Genomic DNA, 22,748 nt, shown 5'->3' with positions numbered 1-22,748 from the left:
AGTCTACTGTACTTGCAAATACATATGCAAATAGCTTCTTTCAAACTGACAGGTATGAATACGAAGATTAAGGTAAGACTACACAACACATAGGCCCCATTTAAGTCAGTTTTGGCTGATATGAATAAAATGTAATATTTACCTGATTTCCACTCATATGACAGCACTTTTAATGAGCAGTGACAGTTCAGAAATGTAACCACTAAAACACATATCAACAGAAGACCATTATATTCACTACTTTTTTTGTTTTGGCTCCCAACTGGCTGTGGGCCACATGTTGAGTAGCCCTGCTATAGGGGAACTACACTTCTGAAGACTTTTTTTTTTCTCTTCCAGGCACATTAAAGAGTGGCACTATAGATCTTAGAATATATTATCTGTAGGGAATTGTTTACTACTTAAGTAGAGTGGCTCTTTAAGCTCCAAAAAAAAAGAACCCTAGTCTAAAATTTCAAATGAGTGATAATGTGCAAAATTAAGTAATTGGATGGTTTATAACAAAACATCTGAAAATCAGATGTTTGTCTGCTGAACCTAATTTCAAAAGTTTTGCCTCTATTAACAGTACAGGACAATGTAGCTCTTAGCATGTTGTGTAGTCCTTGCTTCTTTCTGGACAATTAGGCTTGGGAGTTGAGAGAACCTATTTTCAAACAGTGAGTCTTAAACAATTACAATTTAAAACTCTGCATTCCATCAATGTGATGATTGAGTTTAAATTTTTTTTACAAGGTTTCTAATTGTTTAATACAAACAAGGGTATCCTAATTGTATGCTGCATTAGCACAAACAGCTCACCCAAATTTGGAGCTGTTCAAATTCCTGATGACATCTTTGAGGATTTCACTATTACTGTGCAGGTAAACAATAAACAAAAGGTAGCCATTTGCTAGAAATATGGGAGTGGAAAATATTTGCTGAATGGAGAAGACAAAATTGAGGAATACGTATTTATTTTCAAGTTTCAAAGTAGTTGACTGTGTCCCTATAAAAAAACATAGTGAATTGTTCTTTTCAGGAAAAAAAAAACTTTTAAAATTCCTTCCACGTGTTTAAAGTTTTCCTATAGATGTTGAAAACCTGTGTTGAATTTGACATAAAGGGACACTGTCAGCTTACTTACCTTATCTAAAAGCATGTAAATGCAATTTTGTTTTAGTGTCAATGTGATTGACTTGAGTATGGTTAAAAATCTTATTCTGGGTTCTTTTGGGACAGGGGAAAAGGGCTCTGAGTTAACTAAAATAATGTGCTGCTTTGGTGCTAACAACTAAGCATTCAGGGGCACACTTTGCCCCAACCATCCTTCACACTGTGTTCCATAACTAAGAGGGTCCCACTGCCTTAATTATTGCTTCTTCTCAGAAATGTCTACAGTATCTGCAGTCATACAGTTGCAGTGTGGTACAATGCAATACCATTGTTCCATTCACACCCATCATGACTGTGGCATCCTTAGTCATCAGGACACAATTGCTTCCTGTTCACTTCTGACGAAGGGCAAGGAATTAGGAGGCTTTTAGGGTTTTTTGTTCTCTAGGGAATTCTGTGCCAAAATCTTTGTCATTTAGCCAGTATTAAACTATTTTACCTGCATGAATACTTAAAAACAAGCCAAGCTGCTTGCCATTCACACTATTTGTGGCATAACAAGAACTTTGAGCACATAAGAAGTATTGTGCAATGTTTTTTTTGGCCCCATCTAAAACCTTATCTTGTCTTTAATCTCAGAGTTGTCTGGAGTTCAGCCTAAGGATTCAGGAGTTCATTGAACTCATTCGACAGAACAAGAGACTGGATGCTGTGAGGTATGAAATTAGGATGCTTACCAAACAATTTTCTTAATAAGATGATAATGCTTCATAATAAACATGTGACTATTACTGCACACCCAGAAGTTCTAAGCAACAAATGTCTCTGTCAGCATTGTTATTATCACTCTCTCTTGAGATTTAATTGAGTTAGGATTATTGAGAATTTTAAACACAGGCTCTCATTCTAGATGCATAATTAGAAACTTTTAAATGGTTACTGGAAAAAGCTTTCTAGCCTTGTGAAACTTCAGAATACAAAAGCAATCATCAAAAATATACTTTGTCTCTTGGGGTACATCTACACCGCAGGGTTTAAGTTGAATTAAACTACGCAACATCAGCTGTGCTAATTGCGTCGCGTTAGCCGAGTTAAGCTATTTCGACTTTTGGCACTGTCTACACAGCAGGAAGTCGAAGGAAGAACACAACTTCCCTTACCTCTCATAAGGGTTAGAGGAGTTGAAATAAGAAGTTCTCCAGCTCGACCTTATTTTGAAATAATGGCTTGTAGTGTAGACATACGCTATTATAGTAATGTTGCTTTGTAGACTTATCCTTGGTGGAGACAAATGCTTCTTATAATACACAGTTCAGTATATAGTAACCCTTACATCTGAAGTACAAACTAAAAAAGGATAGATAAGATTGGTTTGCACAGCAAAACTTCTTATGTCTTAAAGAAAAAAGTTTCTCTTTTTATGTGGACTGGTTGGAATCTGATTTAACTTTAACATTTTGATCAGAGCTGAAACGATCTACCCAGTTTTAGACATGTGAACTGTTCTGAAGTCTTTTTTTCATTATGCAGTCATTATTAAATTCTGTTCAACTTTAGGATTTATTTGAAGTATTTTAGTTCCTTATTAAATGGACTTTATTAATATTTTGTGGCTCTGCCTATTATCTGAGGGTCTCTACTATATTACAAAAATAAAACTCTTCACTTCTGTGAGGTATGTAAATATTATACCTATTTTATGTAGGAAAGGACAGTTCATGCTTGCTGACGGTCTTATGAGTCAGTGACAGAGCTGGAAATAAGACCCAGAATTCAGGATTTGTCTTGTGGTTAAAACAGGGCCTACAACATCCTTGTCTCTGGGTAAATACTTATTTTATTGGACCAGGATGTAATTTAAAATGTGCAAGCTTTTGAGTCAGTGATCTCAGTCTAAGATACTGGGATAATGTTTCAGAACAGAAAACCGATTCTGTTAAAATCAATGAGATGGCTGTGCAGGAACACTGTAATATGCAGATAATATGATAATATTTTGTATTATTCTATTACTAAGTTACTGGGCAATAAGAGAGGGTATTTCCTGGTGAGTTTAGAGTTGTATAATTATATGACCACTTTTGCTGCATTTTGTTTATCTAGTGTTACTTTTATAAAATTTTCTTGAAACTAATAGCTAATTTGCAGGATACTTGCATCCTTTGCTGAAATTGTGCACTATCCCTACCATAAAAAAAATCTTAAATCACAGCGTATACATGGTGCACATAGAAACAAATACAAAGTCCCAGCATTCTTAATCAGAACCTCAATTTTTAAATATAGAACACTTTTTTATTAGATCCAAATGGAATACTGGATTGTCTTTAGAAGGGAGGAGAATGCAAAATAGATTCTTAATTCTAGGCTGCCTGTGTCTCACTGTGATATTCTAGACAGATGCCCTCCTATAACTTGTTGTTGTTGCTATTTTGTCTTGTGGTTAGATGTCTGAAATGTGACAAATTATGCTTTATGCATTAGCCAGTTGTTATGTAGTCAGTTTCCTTTTTGCAGAACAGCCAGCTTTCTTGTATTAGTGTGTAGCAAGCACTAGAAGAGAGTAAACAAAGCAATTTTGGAATGTGTTTTATTAAGAATACCATAAAATATTGTAATGAAATACAGGCAGTCCTCGAGTTACGCGGATCCGACTTATGTCGGATCCGCAGTTACGAACGGGGCTTTTCTCGCCCCGGAGGATGGGAGCGGCGGGACGCCCAGATGCGCCGCGGTCTGCCGCCCCCATCCTCTGGGGCGAGAAAAGCTGCTCCCCATCTCCCTGGTCTGCAGGGAGACTGGGAGCAAAGCCTTGGAGCACGCCCGCAGGGGGACAGCCCGGGCACGCTTGAGCTGTCCCACTGCGGGCATGCTCTGCGGCTTTTCTCCCCGTCTCCCGACCAGCAGACCAGGGAGATGGGGAGCAAAGCCTCGGAGCACGCCAGCAGTGGGATAGCCGTGGCGCGCCTGGACTGTCCCGCTGCCCGCGTGCTCTGCGGCTTTGCTCCGCGGCTCCCAGGTCAGCAGACCAGGGAGACGGAGCAAAGCCGTGGAGGACTTGGGCGGTCCCACCACCCCCGTCTCCCTGGTCTGCTTGGGGGGGGGGTGCAGCTAGTGCCCCCCTCCCCTCCGCTCCCCAGCAGACCAGGCTTTTCTTGCCTACCCCTGGGGTAGAGCAGCTGGGGGCTGCTGGGTTGGTCCCGCAGCGCCGCTCCGGACCAACCCGGCAGCACCCCAGCTGCTCTGCCCCAGGCGTCCTGATTCAGCCGCTGCTGGTCAGTTTCAGCAGCGGCTGAATCAGGACGCCTGGGGCAGAGCAGCTGGGGTGCTGCTGGGTTGCTCCAGTAGCGCCGAGGAGCCGCGCTACTGGAGCAACCCAGCAGCACCCCAGCTGCTCTGCCCCCAGCGTCCCCAAGTCAGCCGCTGCTGAAACTGACCAGCGGCTGACTACAGGAAGCCCGAGGCAGAGTTTCAGCAGCAGCTGACTTGGGGACACCTGGGTTTCTTGAGTTGAATCTGTATGTAAGTCAGAACTGGCGTCCAGATTCAGCCGCGGTTGAAACTGATCAGTTTCAGCAGCGGCTGACGCCAGTTCCGACTTACATACAGATTCAACTTAAGAACAAACCTACAGTCCCTATCTTGTACGTAACCCGGGGACTGCCTGTATACAGTATGAATATCATAATAGATGTTCATCTACAGCTGTGTATGCAGGAGAGAACTGTGTAGTTCACTGAGATTTGAGTATTTCTCATTATGCCTTGTACTCTTCGTACCGTGCTTTCGCTTGTTTATATTGCAAACCCCCAAATGTTAAAAAATCATGTGTTTTTTAAATGTTGTTTTGGTGTTTGAGCAGTTGGGTATAATGGGATCACACTTTCAAGTATTTCTCCAATTCTGAGGGCTAAACTTTTTTTCTTTTAGTGAAAACTAAGATTCTCACAATCACTGGGCTGCAGGAGCTTTGTCTTTATTTAATAATAATAATAATAATAATAATATTTATTATTACCACAGGAAATACCATCAGACTTCTGATAAACTAGTGAGAATTGGCAACACTGCTTCTCTTTGAGATGACAGCTCTAAGACTTTTACAGAAATGGAGTCTATAAAGACGATCTGGGGTTGGAGTAGACTCCTCCATGCAGGGAAAAGGTCATAAGTCTCCATTTCCTCTCATGCACCACCACTGTTCAGGAACCTAGTGTTAGCTTCAGTGTTTGGGGAGTATCTGTTTTAACAGAGAGGCCATAGCTGCTACAGTCTTCTCCTGTCACACATGGATAACTCTGGTGGTATTGGTAGGGCTACTGGAGTAGTGGGTGAGTGGATGCTTTAGGACAGGGGTGGGGAACCTAAGGCCCGGGGGCCAGAAGTGGTCCCCAGCTTGCCTGTACCCAGATCCCCAAGGCTCTGCCCTCTATTTTCAGACAGGCACAGTTGGTGGCTAGTTCCCTGGGAGCTGTAGACTTCACTGCAGAAAATTATGGTAGTGTTGTTCCTTTTATAAACTGACACTTGGTGAAGCAGCTTCTTGTCCCTCCAAGGAACTTCAAAAGAAACTTTATAAGCAATTAGGCAACCAGTAGGAAGGACCCATGCAAGGGAGGAAAGTTGTTGGCATTTGAGATGTTAAGAGCTCTAGAGTGGAGAAAAGATGAAGGAAGAGACCATGGGCAAAGAAGCAATATGGGCTTGAGGTCACAAGTGGATGCCTGCTTAATTCTAAGCATCTTGTGACAGAGGGTAGGCAGAAGCTCCCCTTCACCCACCCATATGTCATAGTGTGCCTGAGATAAATGGGTTTAATTGATTAGTGTTGTATTGAAGCTAATCTAATCTTGGGTTGTTTCGCTTAACCTCAAGGGAATTCTATCTATTGTATAAGTATAACAGGGATTATTGGTGTCCCACAATAAAGAACTTCCACAACATTTATTTCCTATCTCCAGCCATCTTTCTTGCATCCACTCAGTCCAGAAAACTTCCTTAGAAGTGTCTCTATGTGGAATAGATTTGTCTTTTTAAGCAGTTCTTTTAGATAATACAAGTCTTCACAAGTATGGATACTTCATGTGCTCTCATTTAGACACCGGCAGCTACCAGGTACTTTTGACATGTCTCTTAGAAATAATGTTAACCTTGGGGTTGGAAGAGAAGCATGAAGGGCTCTAATATAGCTTTTTTTTCCTGAAGCACATTCTTTCCACATCTATTGAATTGAATGATGTCTTTGCATCGTGTGACTTGATTGCCTGCTTACTGGCTGCTTCTGGATTGCTTCTGTGCCAAGTTGGCCATCTTGCATCCTAACAATGCATAGTCAAGATCTAAAACATAGCCCTCCCAACTGTGCTTTGAAAAATCCATGGCCCTCCAGTGCCACAACAGCTGGTTTTCATAGAAGATCAGGGCTGAATGAGACCTTAGGAGAGGTCATCTAGTGCAAACCCTTTTCAAACAGGACCAACTCCAACTAACTCATTCTTGACCTCATTGCCTGGCTTTAAGAACCTCTAAGTATGGATTCCACCATCTCCCCAGGCAACCCTTTCCAGTGCTTCACTACCCTGCTAGTAAAATAGGTTTTCTTCTGATACCCAGTCTGGCTTCCCCCACTGCAACTTGAGACCATGGCTTCTTGTCTTGCTATCTCCCAACACTGGAAATAGCTTAGCTCCAACCTGTATGAAACGCCCCTTTACGTGGTTGAAAGTTGCTATGAAATACCTCCTCACTCATCTCTTCTGCAGACTAAATAAGGCAAATTCCCTGAGCCTCTCCTTAAAGGATGTGCCCTAGCCCCCTAATCATTTTAGGCCCTTCTCTGGACTCTTTCATTTGCCCACATCCAGGGGCAGATATAGGGCAGGGCGAACGGGGCTGCCGTCCCGGGCCCCGCGCTTAAAAAAGCCCCGCGCATGCGCCGTGGCAAAGGGGGTGCCCCGCGGAGTTACGCTGCCCGGGGCCCCACAAAACAGTCATCTGCCCCTGCCCACATCCTTTCTGAAGTGTGTGGCTCCAAATTGGATGCAGTATTCCTAATGTGGTGTTACCTGCGCTGAATAGAGGGGAATAATCACTTCCCTTAATCTGCTAGCATTGCTGCTACTAATGCAGCTCAATATGACATTAGCTTTCTTGCAACAAGGGCACACTTTTGGCTCGGACCCAACTTTTCATCCACTGTGATTCCCAGGTCCTTTTCTGCAGAACTGCTGCTTAGCCAGATGGTTCCCAGCCTGTAGGAATGCATGGGATTCTTCCATCTCAAGTGCGGGACTCTGCACTTGTCCTTGGTGAACCTCATCAGATTTCTTTTGGCCCAGTCCTCCTATTTGTCTAGGTTACTCTGGACCCTGTCCTTACCCGGCAGCATATCTATCTCTTCTTCCAGCTTAGCATCCGCTACAGACTTGCTGAGGGTGCAATCCATCCCCTCATCCAAGTCTTTAAATAAAGATATTGAACAGAACCAGACTCAGGACCAGCTTGATACTGGCTGCCAACTAGATATTGAGCCTGACAATGTAGCCAGCTTTCTCTCCACCGTTAAAGTCCCTTTATGCAAATCATACCTCTTTAACTTGCAGCCAAGATTACTGTGGGAGACCATAGAAAAAACTTTGGTAAAATCAATGTTTATGATGTCCACTGCTTTCCCTGTATCCACAAAGCCAGTTACCTCATCATAGAAGGCAATCAGGTTGGTCAGGCATGATTTGCCCCAGTGAATCCAAGTTGGCTGTTCCTGATCACTTCCTTAAAGTGTATAAAAAAAATGGATCCCTTGAGGACCTGCCCCATGTTTTTTCTAGGGGCTGAGATGAGGGTTAAAAGTCTGTAGTCCTTTGAATTCTCCTTCCTTTTTTTAAAGATAGGCACTATATTTGCCTTCTCTTCCAGGATCTGACCCAGTCACCACAAGTTTTCAAAGTGGACTAAGGCTCTTCAGTTGTGTCAACCAGCTCTGTCAGAAACCTTGAATGCATTAATCTGGCCCCATGGACTTGTGTATGTCCAGTTTTTCTAAATTGTCTTTAACCTGTCCTTTCACTACTGAAGGCTGCTAATCTCTTCCCCATACTGTGCTGGCACGTACAGTAGTCTGGGAGCTGACCTTGTTAGTGGGGGAAAAAAGCATCAAGTACTTCAGCTTTTTCCACATCATCTGTCATGAGGGGGCTTTCCACATTCAACAAGGATTGCACACCTTTGCTGACTTTCTTCTTGTTGCAAACCTACCTGAGGAAACCCTTCATGTTATCCTTTACACCCTTTGCTTTCTGCAATTCCAATTGTACTTCGGCCTTCCTGATTATACCGTTGCATGCTTGAGCAATATTTTTATACTCTTCCCTAGTCATCTGTCCAAGTTTCCAAGTCCAGGGTCTGTATTCTGATGCTCTCCTTTCTTTATTTTGTGAGGATTTGAATTTGTCCATCTCATGATCACTGCTGCCCAGATGCCACTCTACTTGTACTTCCCCCTACTAATTCTTTCCTGTTTGTAAGTAGCAGATTAAGTTGGTTCCTCCAGCACTTGCACCAGGAAATTATCCTTACTATTTTACAAGAACTTTCTGGTTTGTCTGTGTGCTGTTGAATTGCTCTCCCAGCAGATGTTAGGGCAGATGTTTTCTGCTTATAAAAGCCAGGGCCAGCATTAGGGGGTAGCAAGCAGAGCAGTTTCGTGGGGCCCCACACCACAGGTTCTGCTAGAAAATTTAATTTTTCAGGCTTTTGCTTCAGCCCCATGGAGCATCAGCTTTCTGCCAGGGACTCCAATATGTCTAACGCTGGCCCTGTTTGGCAGACCCCCTGAAACTTGTTTGATGGCTAGGTGAAAATCACTGCGCTGCAAGCACTATTTTCATTGGTGGGAATACAGCTTCCTTATGTTATTCAGAAGCAAGACATGACAGTGGTTTGAGCTAGGGATGTTCACGGTTAAACAGTTAAAGGTTAAACACAGGATCCAGGCCGGAGCAGCCCCTGCCATCCGTGACTATGGTGTGGCAAGTCAGGCAGAGGTAGCCCCTAGAGGCCCTGGCTTCAGCAGAGCTGCAGCCCTGGCGGACTCAGGCCGCAGCCATGCTGCAGTGGACTAGACCTCTTCCACCATGGCTGTTGTCGTTGAACTGCATGAACTTGGCTTTGATATGGTTGCAGTTTCAGAATGCTTTATGGCAGTTAGGGCTAGACCTGTTTCAAAGTTCACTGTGCGTGCTGTTACATAGAACAAAGAAAATAAATGTTAGCACCAAAGGATAAATGCTGCGCAACTTACTAGCAAGTCCCTTCCCACGTTTGCCTGGTAGAAAGGAAGATTAGGTGTGCTGTATTAATGCAACTACTGAGGTGTGCAGAATTGCCCATCTTTAGTAACCAATGTTGCATCTTTCTGGAAGGAGAAGAGTGACAGCAGGGAATGAGATGGCCATCAGAAATTGTATGTTTTGGGTCTCTCTTGCTTTAAGGGGTCTTGATTGTTTGTAACTGGTCAGAAGAAAATTGAGTGAAACAGGAATGGATTATAATTAGGGATGTTAGATGTTATTTAGTTTAATAATAATTTAAACTCATCAAATGTTAGCGGTTACACAATTATTTGATGGTCCCCCGGGGACAGGCTAGCAGCCAGAGTGCTCCTGGTCCCACTCCTGGGAAACTTCCTATTGTCCCATACTGCTGCCTCTGATACAGCAGTGTAGTGCAGCAGCAGCCTCTGTCTGCGGCATGGAGAAGGACTGAGCTCACCATGGACAGGAGCTGCTCCCCTTTATCATAGGCAGCAGTTGTAGGGGTGGGAAGTGCAGGCGGCTTTGTGGGATCCAGTACTTGCACTCGCTCCCACTTTGAGAAACAATGTGCTATACTGAGGAAACCTAAAGCATATTTGATGGTGACCTTTTGTAAAACACCTATAAAATACAACTAAATGATTTGAACATAAATGGAAAAAATCTTAAAAATATGGAAATAAAAGAAGAGAGTTTAGCCAGGGGAAAACTAATTAGATAAAATAAGTAAAAGAAAATAAAAGCTAAAGATGACAGAAGGCAAACTGTGAAAGGCAAATGACCATGACCATGCCACTAAAATGCAAAAGCTAGAAACAGTAACAAAATGTGGTGAGAAATTGGCAATGACAAAGTAGTACATAACAAACCTACCTTCGTCCATAGAACTGATAAGACATTTGTGAGTTGTTGGCCTAATCATTTTGAGCCCCGATCGGCTATGTGCATTTGATTTCAAAGTTGTATAGTAAGTCTATAAATTGAGTTAGCCGCTTAACTTATTCTGCAAGTGCATATTTTAAATCATTACACTGACTTTTTTAAGAGCAAAGTATATAATATGTATTCTATAGAAAGATATTTAGTTGATCCTGAATCGCAACGAATGCAACTGTGTCAGTTAAAGCTTTTCCTGTTGTGATATGCTGTCTGAATTTTTTTTAAACCCTGCCATAATTAAGAGAAATTGTAGAATATGTCTTTGTCTAATTCATTTCTTTTGACAGCACTGATTCGCTCATAGTACTATGCATTCTGTGTTCAGCGTCTCACTGCTAGCTCTAAAGAAACTTGCTTTAGAAAACGTTAACTAGTGAATGTTATGAATATTTCCTATCTCATTTGTTAATTTTAAAACAAATATTTTCATGAATAACAAAGAAAAATTGAAAACTAACATATTTTGGAAGGTGTAGTATAAAAATTCAATTGCTTTTAGCAAACCATCACAATTCTGTTTTTAATAGCTTGCTTCTGTTAAGTGCCTACAGCAGGATTCTTTCATTATTGTGTCCATGGTGCAATAAATAGGTCAGGCATCCATTAGAAAGCAGAGAAAGAGGCTGTTTACCAAGTAGTTTCCTGTATGAGTGGAACTCAGAGAGCTGACATTTTGTTGAAACGCAGCTGGTGTTTAAATAAGTTTGAAAGCTTTGCTTACTGCCTGCTGAGAACCTCTAAAGTGACATATTGCTTTTAGGATACTATTGATGTGAGCTTTAAAAATATGTATCTTATTTAATAACAATGTTTGAATTTCTTAAGCTTTTTAGAATATAATGTTTGCATACCGAGTTGCTCTTTCAAGAGCACTCTGACCAACTACCTTGGAGCAAGTTTCAAGAATATACAAAATCTATTTAATGTTAAACCCGTGACACAATGGTAGAAAATTCAAAGTTCAGGTTAATGCTTTGTCCTCAATTCATACAGCCTTAAAAAAAAAATGTAAAACTTTTTTCCAAAAATGTTAGGGCTATCTTGATACTAACACTCACTTGGCTGTTGACAGACTTCTACACTTGAGCTGAAATTTTTCATATTAAATTACATTCTAGGGACTTTCAACACTGTTAGTGTACAAGATGTAATGTAGTCACCAGTTAGGAGTAATCATGAAAAGTTTGATTCAGATGCTTATGAAAGCTATTTGTACTCAATCAGATTTTAATTGGGAGCAGGAAACTTTGCTTAAGAAATAATCAGTGCTGTGTACACAAAGAAAAGAAAAATATTCAACTTATTTTAGATCCATTTCTGTTAGAAGACTAGACTTGGCCAAAGTATTGGTTTTCCTCATTCTGTTTGTTTTGTTTTGTTTTTTTCCTGAACAGGTACAAATAATTGGAATAATTTCACTGTGCTTTTTCAGCACAAACTTATTTGACTGCTAATACAGGGGTTCAAGATAAGACATATTCTAGTATGGTCCATTGAGCGGAATAAAGAACGTGTCCTGTGGGTGGAAGCAAGTAATCAGTACTCCAGTCGACTACTCACTAACATGCCTAGTTTTTACTTTAATCGTATTGAAGCTCTGGGCTCTTTGAAGTCAGTATCAAAACTCCCACTGATTTCAGTGAGGCCAAAGTTTCACCTGCTGACTGTAGTTGTCTTTTGTAGTGGAAGGAATTTTTGTTGGTGTAGTTTGAATAGGCTACAGCTTTTTCTTGAGTGTTAATTATGGATGGTACTGGTCAGGCTGCTGAGAATACACCTGACTAACCAAAATTACTTTCTTTTGGAAAATAGCTTAAATATTGAACAAAACCTTTCCACCATCCAGACTATTAAACTATCTCTGTATGAAAAGTCAGTCATGTTTGTCTTTCCAGTAACAGTTGCAGAAATTCAGTGAATCAAATGTCATACTTTCTTTTCATATATGGGAGTATAAGAAAGGAGGTGACATACCAGTAGACAAAGGTAAGAACATAACATAAAAATGGCCATAGGTCCATCTAGCCCAATATCCTGTCTGAAGCCAGTGGCCAATACCAGATGTCCCAGAGGGAGGGAACACATCAGGTAATCATCATGTGATCCCTCTCCTGTCATCCATTTCCAGACAAACGGAGGCTAGGGACACCATTCCTACTCATCCTGGCTAATAGCCGTTGGTGGACCTAACCTACATGAATCTATCTAGCTCTTTTTTGAACCCTGTTAAAGTCCTAGTCTTCACAACATCCTCTGGCAAGAAGAGCTACAGGTTGACTGTGAGCTGAGTGAAGAAAAACTTCCTTTTGTTTGTTTTAAACCTGCTGACTATTAATTTCATTTGGTGACCCCTAGTTCTTATATTGTGGAAATAAGTAAATAACCTTCCCTTATTCACTTTTTCCACACACTTTTTCCACATGATTTTATAGACCCTCCATCATATTTCTCCGCCCCCAGGGATGTGAAGGACTAGTCACTTCTCCCCTCCCCCCACTTGCTGCTTCTATCAAAAAGAGGCAGCAAGCGAGGGAGGTAGAGGGAGTACTTCAAAGCAGCAGCACCGCATTGATCCTGGGACCAGACCTCAAGCTCCATGCAGCGCTGCAGCTTTGAAATGCCACCATGGGAGCCTGGCATCAGGCTCCTCCCGGCATTTCAAAGTGGCAGCACCACGTGGCGCCCGGGCCCCGCTGATCCCGGGCTCCATGTGGTGCTGACTCCATGTGGGGAGTCTCCAGCTGACCCCGGGCTCCATGTGACGCTTTCGCCTTTAAAGTGTAGTAACAGCCCTCAGACTGTTTCTACACTTCAAAGGCAGAGATGCCCTATTAACTACAGGCAGTCCCCGGGTTACATGGATCCGACTTACATCGGATCCCTACTTACAAACGGGGTGAGGCAACCCTGCACTAGCTGCTTCCCCCCCAGCAGACCAGGGAGACGCGAAGCTAGCGCCCCCCCCCCCCCCCAGCAGACCAGGGAGACGCGGAGCGGCTTTTCTCAGCAGACAAAACTGAGAATAAAACTGAGCTCTGGAGAAATGTTTGGCTAGAGTTTCCCCTACAATATGTACCAGTTCCGACTTGCATACAAATTCAACTTAAGAACAAACCTACAGTCCCTATCTTGTACGTAACCCGGGGACTGCCTGTAGTCAAATAGTCAGTTACCTGCAATTTAACATCCCTAATCCCCCCCCCCCCTTAGTCTCCTTTTTTCTAAGATGAAAAGTCCAAGTCTTTTTAATCTCTTCATATTGGACCCATTGTAAACCCCTAATAACTTTTGTTGCCCTTTTCTGAAGCTTTTTCAATGCCAATATATCTTTTTTTGAGATGAGGTGCAGAATTCAAAATGTGGGTATACTATGATTTTATATAGAGGCAATAAAATATTTTCTGTCTTATTCTCTATCCCTTTAATTATTCCTAACATTCTATTTGCTTTTTTGACTGCCGCTGCACACTGAGTGGATGTTTTCAGAGCACTATCCACAGTGACTCCAAGATCTTTCTTGAGTAGTTGTAGCTAAATTAGTCCCCATTATGTTGTATGTATAGTTGGGATTATTTTTTCCCATGTGCATTACTTTACATTTATCAACATTAAATTTCATTTGCCATTTTGTCGCCCAATCACTTAGTTTGGTGGGATCTTTTTGAAGCTCTTTACAGTCTGCTTTGGTCTTACCTAATCTTGAGCAGTTTGGTATCATCTGTAAATTTTGCCACCTTAGTTTTTACCCCTTTCTCTAGATCATTTATAAATAAATAGAATAGAATTGGTCCGAATACAGACCCTTGGGGGACACCACTAGTTACCTCCCTCCCCCCCATTCTGAAAACATACCATTTATTCCTACCATTTGTTTCCTGTCGTTTAGCCAGTTATCAATCCATGAAAGGACCTTCCCTCTTATCCCAGGACAACTTACTTTACTTACTTAAGAGCCTTTGATTGACAGAGAAGGATGGAGGAAATAGCTTGCTATTTGTGCATCCTGTTGATCTAACAAAGTATTATACTTGTATGGGAGAACTGTTTCTTTCTTCCCAGCTGGGGCTCTGGAGTGTTGTGGGGCACCATCCCCCCTCACTTTTCTCAAGGGCTACTTCACATCTGTTTTTAGCTTCTCTTATTGCCTGGCTGAGTAATGAATTCAGCCCTTTTTTGGAGTTGGGGTTTAGGGGAGGAAGCTCTAGAAGAGGAAACCCTAAAAAGGAGGGAGTGGGGAATTGGAGAATAAATTTACCGGCTAGCAATTACACAAACAGGACAGGTTTACGAATTGATTAGTAATCTTAATCTTAACACATCGTAGGGAAATGTTTGAGATTTTTGTGTTGGCTTCTGTTTATTTACTTTAGTCTTCTGCAATATAGAGTACAGGCAGTCCCCGAGTTACTTGGATCCACGTCGGGTCCGCAGTTACGAACGGGGCTTTTCTCTCCCCGGAGGATGCGAGCGACGGGACGCCCAGACGCGCTGCGGTCCTGCCGCCCGCGTCCTCCGTGGCGAGAAAAGCTGTTTCTCCCCCGCCTCCCCCCCCAGCAGACCAGCGAGACGCGGAGCAAAGCCACGGAGCACGCAGGCAGCGGAACAGCCCAGACGCGCTGTGGCTGTCCCGCAGCTGGCGTCCTCCGAGGCTTTGCTCCCTGTCTCCCTGGTTTGATGGGGGGAGCCCCCCCCCCCCCCCCGCAGCAGACCAGGAAGATGCGGAGCAAAGCCGTGGAGGATGCGGGCGGGACCGCGGCGTGTCTCGGCGGTCCCGCCACCCGCATCTCACTGGTCTGCTGGGGGGGGAGGCGGGGGCGCAGCTAGTGCGCAGCTAGTGCGCCCCCTCCCCCCCCAGCAGACCAGGCTTTTCTTGCCGACGACGCCTGGGGTAGAGTAGCAGGGGCGCTGCCAGGTTGGTCCCACAGCGCTGCTCCTTGGCGCTACTGGACCAACACGGCAGCACCCCAGCTGCTCTGCCCCAGGCGTCCCCAAGTCAGCCGCTTCTGAAACTGACCAGCGGCTGACTACAGGAAGCCCGAGGCAGAGAAACTCTGCCTCGGGCTTCCTGTAGTCAGCCGCTGGTCAGTTTCAGCAGTGGCTGAATCTGGACGCCAGTTCCGACTTACATACAAATTCAACTTAAGAACCAACCTACAGTCCCTATCTTGTACGTAACCCGGGGACTGCCTGTAGTCCGATTGTAAATCGTTAAATATCAGAAACAGATAAGCATTGCTCACTGGCTTATGCAAGTGTACTGAATAGGGAACAATACTTGGCTCTTGGTTTCCTGAAAGACCCTGCATGCTCAGCATTAATTCTGGCTTGATTTTGAATGTGCAGTGAACTGGGACCATACTTGATATCCCTATCAGTTTTCCTTGCGCACCTACTGTTCATGTAATAGTGAGTAATATTTGATTGGAATACTCACGCAAAAAGTAACTGTCAAGAAAAAAGAGCTAGTTTTATGGACAGCTGACTGAGGTGCCATTAGGTCTTTGGCTCCTAACTAATAATAATTAGAGTAACAATTAGAATAACAATAATTCTCAGCTCTTCTTTGGGTGCTCGTCCCCATGTTTGTACCACTGTGGGTGTACATGCACACCATACACCTGAAACCAGAAGATTCTTACTAAGGGTACGTCTAGACTACATGCCTCTGTCGCCAGAGGCATGTAGATTAGGCTACCAGACATAGGAAAATGAAGCGGCGATTTAAATAATCGCCGCTTCGTTTAAATTTACATGGCTGCCGCGCTGAGCCGACAAACAGCTGATCAGCTGTTTGTCGGCTCAGCGCGGCAGCCATGTAAATTTAAACGAAGCGGCGATTATTTAAATCGCCGCTTCATTTTCCTATGTCTGGTAGCCTAATCTACATGCCTCTGGCGACAGAGGCATGTAGTCTAGACGTACCCTAAGTAGTGTCTGCTGGTCCTCAGCGCTCTTTTTCTCCTTGCATTTCTTATCACCACGTGGTCTTAGATGTAACAGTGCAGTGTCCATGGTCTGACCATGTGTCATTCCTGTAAACATTAACATGTAATTATTATAAACTCATCTTAGTTTTGTTAATTTTAAATAGATTTTGGGAAGAAATCATCTCTCTCCCCCTCTCTCCCCACCCCTTCCTGGCATGGCACACTAATTAGGCCCTGGAATCCTATCTCCTGCCCCTGTTCTTTCCCAGTCAGTGATGACCATTATAGGTATCTCTGCTGCATAAGAGCAGCTCATATCCCCAGTAAGTGTAGCGTCCACTATTCCTTCCCAAACCCAACGAATGTGGGAATTCAGGAAGCAACTGAAAGAACAGATTCAGGCCGTAATCGTATCTGAGCTGGGCAGTGGGCAGAGATGTCAAGGAGCCACCATCCAGCACCATCTCTTCAGATGTAGGAGCAAGCAAGGATGAATCTTCATCTCGGACTCACTATTAGGGTAAGAAAACTTCTCTAAAGATAAGATCTGCTTTTGCAAGGAAGTCTGTATACCTTGAGTTTGGGTGTCACTTTGCTCCTGGTCCAAGTGTCTTGAAGAGATATAAAGGCCCAGGTACCAAATGGTTGACTTCAGTGATTAAATGTTTCAGCTTCAGCACTATCGGTAGGAGCAGGACTGTTGGAATTGAGTAAAGAGAGGCCTCAGCATCAATTAGTACAGTCTTTGATATTGATGAACAGATACTGCCCTGTCATCATTGCGATCTTCAAAGATTCATAGAGAGAGAATTTTTCATGTTGACATTTGCACCGCTTTGGAGGACATCATCGTTCTGACAGATCTGGAACCTTCTTTTATCTGAACTGATTCTTCCAAGCGAGATTCTGACATCGTGTATCCACAAATGTTATAGAAGAGACTGTTCTTCTATTCTCTCTACTAGCTGGTATCATTCCTCATGAACAGTTCTGACAGCAATGGCTTGGAGATGGAGCCCACGTTTTCTTCATCGGGTGAGTCTCTGGCATGGGAGAGACTCTTGACATCACTTCCAACGGACATTCTGAATCTCGGGGCTCCAGAATCTCTGGGCTTGTCATCACCACATGAGATAAGATTGTTCTCACCACCACTACCATCTCTGCCACTTGTGGTACCATATGCCACAACACATCCCTCTCCCTGGCCTTACTAGGACTGCAGGTCCTGTACATTCAAGACATCTGTTATCCTGAATCCATCTGGTCCCACAACCACAAACAATGTTATCATCCCTTTCCTCTGAGAAACCAGCCTGAACTATTTCTAGAGCCCATGGAGAAGAACTTGATCCAGTGTTAATCATGTACGTATTCTTCCTCTCCTGACAGCATCCTCTTCTTCCCTGCTCCAGCATCACTGTCTTCACTTACTAATCACAAGCAATTTCAAGAGTTATAAAGGATTGATGTTATCCTCCAGATCTCTTTGGAAATGATCATCCCTCAAATTCATGGACATTTTTGCAAAGTACAGGATGTACTAGTGTTGTACTCCCACTCAACAGTCTAGTCTATCCTAGACCTGGTCAAAGAATTATGTGACTCCCCAGCAAAAGGTACACCCAGTTGTAATAGTGCAAAGAAAAGATACTTTGTTTTTCCCATGGGACCAGAATTTCTTTTGACTCATCCTGCTCAAACTCCCTGGTGATTCAGATTGATACAGAGAGAGAAGTAGAAAACCAACTGTCAAATCTGCCCCTGCAGACCAGGAAGCCAAATGTGTGGACCTCCATGGGAGGAAAGCATTCATTTCTGCCTCCAATTCTGTGTAGCTCACTATCAGTCTGCATCACCCACTTTCTCTGACCAGAGCCTGATGAGAGAGAACACGAAGGCATGGACCAGTGAATAACACTGGCAAAAATCTTCTGTGCTCAGCGACAGAGTACAGATGTACTCCACAGTGGTACAGAGAAAGGCCACACATCTCAAAGAACCCCACTTATGGGAAGGAGATAACCCTCTTTTTATTATTAATTATTATTATTATTAATAGTTTCTTTTAAAAAGCGTTCCACTCCATTTTCCCTCCTCCTCCCCCCCAATCTCAAAAACCAGTCTTATTTTCCATAGTGTCTAGTGAGGTTGATACTATGTATTGGCATAATCAGTCACATTAAGAAGTTATTGCTTTGATGCAGCACTGCAGTTGTGTACGCTTAGCCTTCCAGTTTTCTTCTAATGTGTTAGGGCTGGTCCCCTTTTCCACATTATCAAAGTAATGCTGCTACCATAATACGGTCAGTACTCAGAAAACAATATTTGTCTTCCTGAGTTTACTCACCCATAATAGTAAGTTCAGTTGAAGCAGTTTGTCCTATATGACTTTCAATACATTGTGGTTTGGACTGGGAAATTAAGAGAGTGTTCTCATGGTATTAATGAGTTGGCCACAACTAGCAAACTGCAGTGTCTTATAAAATTATTTTAAACATATCTTTCCAAACCCCAGTTTGAATTCAGCCAAAGATGGACAGTGGCAGACTGCTGTGTATTTACATTCGCATTTTGAAACTGGCCAGCTTTCTTCTTTTTGCATTTTTTGAAAATGTTACTGCTCAGGGAATTCTGTGCCAAAATTTAAAATCTGTGAACAATATTTAAAAATTGTGCAAATTCTGCATATTTTAATTGTCTAAATAACACAGTATAATTACACTGTTTTCAATTATTTGGTGACAGGTATTTTGAAATTACTAACATAATTGAAAATAGTGTGATTCTGCTGTATATTTTGACAATTAAAATATGCAGAACTTTACAGAATTTTATTTTATTTTTTAACTTTTTTGGCACAATTCCCTCGAGTAGCAGGATTCAGTGTGGCACAATCTGGGTGTGGGCAGCTTGTTGGGGGGGGGGGGGGTCAGGCTTTTGGGGAGCAATCTGATTGCATAATCTCACTGCAAGATTCTGGTTATATAGGGAATGGGATTCTGCAGGGAAGTCCAAGTGAAGTTGATTGTGATTCAAGGGGCAGGGGCTCCAGGAGTGGGTCTCATAGTCAGAGGTCAGGGGCAACTGGTTGGAGTACATAGGTGTGGGGGTCCAAGTGCTTCTGATGCAGGGGAATGAGGCTCTGCAGGACGGAGGAAAGTTGGGGGGCTCAGTAGGGTGTTCCGGATGTGTGAGTGGGGGCAGGGGTCACTCCTTCTGTACACCCAACCCCTGTGCATCTGGATCCCCACCCCATCCCGAACCTCACCCGACTTTCTAAACCCCATTCTGCAGTGAGGTTCCTGGAGGTTGATCTAACTCAGCCCTGGGAGCTCTGTTTAGGGAAGGGTGAGGAGGAATTCTGTCCCTGTCATTGTTGTCCTTCCCTCTGCCCACCTGGAACCAACATCTCTGGACAGCCAGAGTATCCCCCTTCTCTTAATGATTTATCTCTTCCCCCAGCCTCCAGTCTGCCAGGGAATGAATACTGGTGTGATTTTTCTTTGCTTCCCCACAGAATCCATTTTCTGCAAGGAAACAAAGAAAATCGGGGGAGGGAATTTTCCACTGGGGCACAGTGGTACAGAATTTCCCCGGGAACATAAAATGGACAGAATTATTGCATCCTAGAACAAACATAATACCTGCACTGACATAATATTTCACAGCAAAATACCTTAAAACACTTCACAAAGTTGAGTATCCTCAGCGTGTCACAATGGGGAAACTGAGGCACAAATACATCACCCATAGTCAAAACGTGAGATGACAGGAGTAGGTTCTGAAGCCGGAAAGGGCCATTCTGACCATCTAGTGACACCTCCTGTAGAAAAGAAACCATAAACTTCCCCAAAATGATTCCTAGAACGTTTTTTTCTTTTTAAATAAAAATCTCAGTATTTATTTTAAAATTGTCAGTGGTGGAGAATCCATTATGATACATAGTAAATTGTTCCAATAGTTAATTACCTTTGCTATTAAAAACTTAAAGCTTTTTTCCTGTCTGAATTTTGTCTAGATTCAGTTTCAGATCCTATTGTGCCTTTCTCTCCAAGTTTCAAGATCCCATTATAAAATATTTACTGCCCACTTTGGTACTTATAGACTGTAATTTAAGTCATCCCTTAACCTCCGATCTCTTTACTCTCAATCATATGGCCAGTCCCCTAGACCAATCTTCATCCTCCTGAAAATACGGGTTTACAGTGGAAGTGCTAAACTAGCTGTTAAAGGTTAGCAGATACTGTTGTAATTCACGCACAAATATGTTGCACTGTTTGATTTCAAAATTTCAGCTCTTGGAAAAACAGTACTGACAAAATGACTTACTTTAGAACCTTTCTCAGGAAACCTCTGCATAGCACACTTTGTGTCTGCAAGCCCTAGTAACTTCATGTCTCTCCGGGGGTGGGGGGGGCTGGGTTAAGTGTTAGTCCATCAAACTTTTTTAAAAATAACTTTCAGTTTTGCTTTGAATAAGTTTATTTTGGCTTGTTTTCTAGTCTTAGTAGACAAAATTTGTTTGACACACAAGATGGGTGAGGTAATTGTTATATATTTGGACCCAGCAGTGAAGGAGAAGGACACAGGGGAAAGCTGATTTAAACACCACTACCTGCTGTGGTGACTATTATTCTGGCAAAAAACAGAAGTGAAGCGCTGCTCTGAGTACAGAGTGCCTAAGCTTTTAAAGGGACAGGACATGATATTTCTCTGCCTTACTTTAAAAAATATCCCAGATAGATGACAAATGTTTGTGGCTAACATAAAGCTATATAACTTGACTAAAAGTTGTGTGTAGACTACTGCAGATGTTAAAGTTGTAAGGAATTATTCTGCTTTGGACTACCAATTCACTTTCTAAACCATTTATAAAATTGAGGCACTCTACTGATGTTTGCTCATTCTTGGAGATGTGGTAGTGGTGGTATGATGGTATTCTGTACAAAAGATATTCAGTGGTAAGGAATCAGCTAGATCTACTATCAGAGTTCCTTTGAAGAAATCAATGATATTGGGTGTTGTAACAGAGGGAAGTTCAGTTGCAAGAACAGAAAATCGTACTGGAACATCCCCAGGCAATGGTATTTGTCAAGGCTCCAACTAGCCCATATGTCACTTCCCCTAAAGAACAATTGGATTGTCATGGTACTAACAACATATGTCCTGTATATTTTACAAGTTCTCTAGTTATAGATTTCATTCACTCTGCTACCATAGTCCATGTTAAGTCTTCTACTTGAGAAGAACAATGGCAAGTCACATGTCATCAATCAGTTTGCATAACTTGGGATTTGACTACACGTAAGGCAAAATCAGGATGTAGCAGATCCAAACAGATACAAGGTGATTGCCTCAAAAAAGAGTTACAGGGGATTCCTAGGTGGCGCATATGGTGTGTTCCTGCAGACAAGCAAGAAATTGTCCAGTCTCTGCTGATGATTCAAAATAGACCTGTTAGCTCTTAAGGCATGCTTAGGTATCTATACAAAACACTCCATTAGTCTTTGTATAGCAGAATAGTATGGAGCAGAAAATGGTGCTGACCTCTGTTTGAAGCTAAGAACTTCTTAAATTCTTTTAAACAAATTGAGGTCCATTATCACTCACTAACTGTAATAGTCAGCCATATTGGCTAAACAGGATACAAAGATGTGTAGTGGTCTTGGTAGCTGGAGGAGAAATCATTCTGAAAATTCTGACCATTTGAAATGGTCAAACTGAGACCAAAACCAGACATGCTTTGAATGGTCTAACAAAGTCCACCTGAATACATACGTGGTCAAGGAGTGATTAAGGACACAACAAGCTAAGCCACGATCATGTTGAATTTGCTGACACCCAGTACAGCACTTTGCCTTCCTCTCAATGCCTTTATCAACCCTAAGCCACATGACTCCAAGCTTTGGCTTTCATCCAGTGCCAAAATGACCTTCCTGAAGAGCTTCCAGAACTTGAGATTGAAGTGATTATTTTAAATGATCACTCACAGGCCCCGTAAATGCAACTTTGATTAATGGATAATTCACATGACATGAATTGTGTAAAGCAGGATTTTTATGCTCAACAATGTATCCTGTTGTTCCTTTTGTTTCCCAAAGGAAATCACGCTGAGATAAAATGCTGTATCTGATGTTTCTTTGGGTTAACAGAAGCTTGGCTGTAGCACATGCAACAGCCCATCAGCATTGCTGTGCTGAGACCCTTTATGGAATTGAATAGTACAGGATTGAGATAAAAGTAGCAATGCCCAGCATTGCATGCAAGCAGCAACTAACAACAGAATTCCATATTTTGGTCCAAATATTGAAGTTAATGGGCGGTGAACTGTCAAGAGGGTAAATATCTGCCATACAGATAGGTACGGAACTTCCACATTCTGAAGATAATGCCAAGTATTTCTTGGTAGATTTATATATAATTCTTGTCCAGTGTTAAGAGCCTTTGTGAAGGGAAGGCAGTTACTTTCTCT

General features: G+C 42.6%; 1 protein-coding gene across 6 annotated transcripts in view; it reads left to right on the top strand.

The window, feature by feature from the left end:
• Positions 1-22,748, top strand: part of MAEA (macrophage erythroblast attacher, E3 ubiquitin ligase) — a 117,700-nt gene that overhangs the window by 83,830 nt on the left and 11,122 nt on the right. For all 6 annotated transcript variants that reach the window (XM_075930929.1, XM_006122904.4, XM_006122906.4 and 3 more), the window contains one exon: positions 1,735-1,811. In XM_075930929.1, coding sequence (XP_075787044.1) covers positions 1,735-1,811 — 77 coding nt within the window. The remainder of the gene's footprint in view (positions 1-1,734; positions 1,812-22,748) is intronic.

The sequence above is a fragment of the Pelodiscus sinensis genome, chromosome 5 (genome assembly GCF_049634645.1).
Source record: "Pelodiscus sinensis isolate JC-2024 chromosome 5, ASM4963464v1, whole genome shotgun sequence".
Classification (NCBI taxonomy): Eukaryota; Metazoa; Chordata; order Testudines; family Trionychidae; genus Pelodiscus; species Pelodiscus sinensis.
Note: the sequence above shows the minus strand (reverse complement) of the source record. Positions and strands in the feature narration are given on the sequence as shown.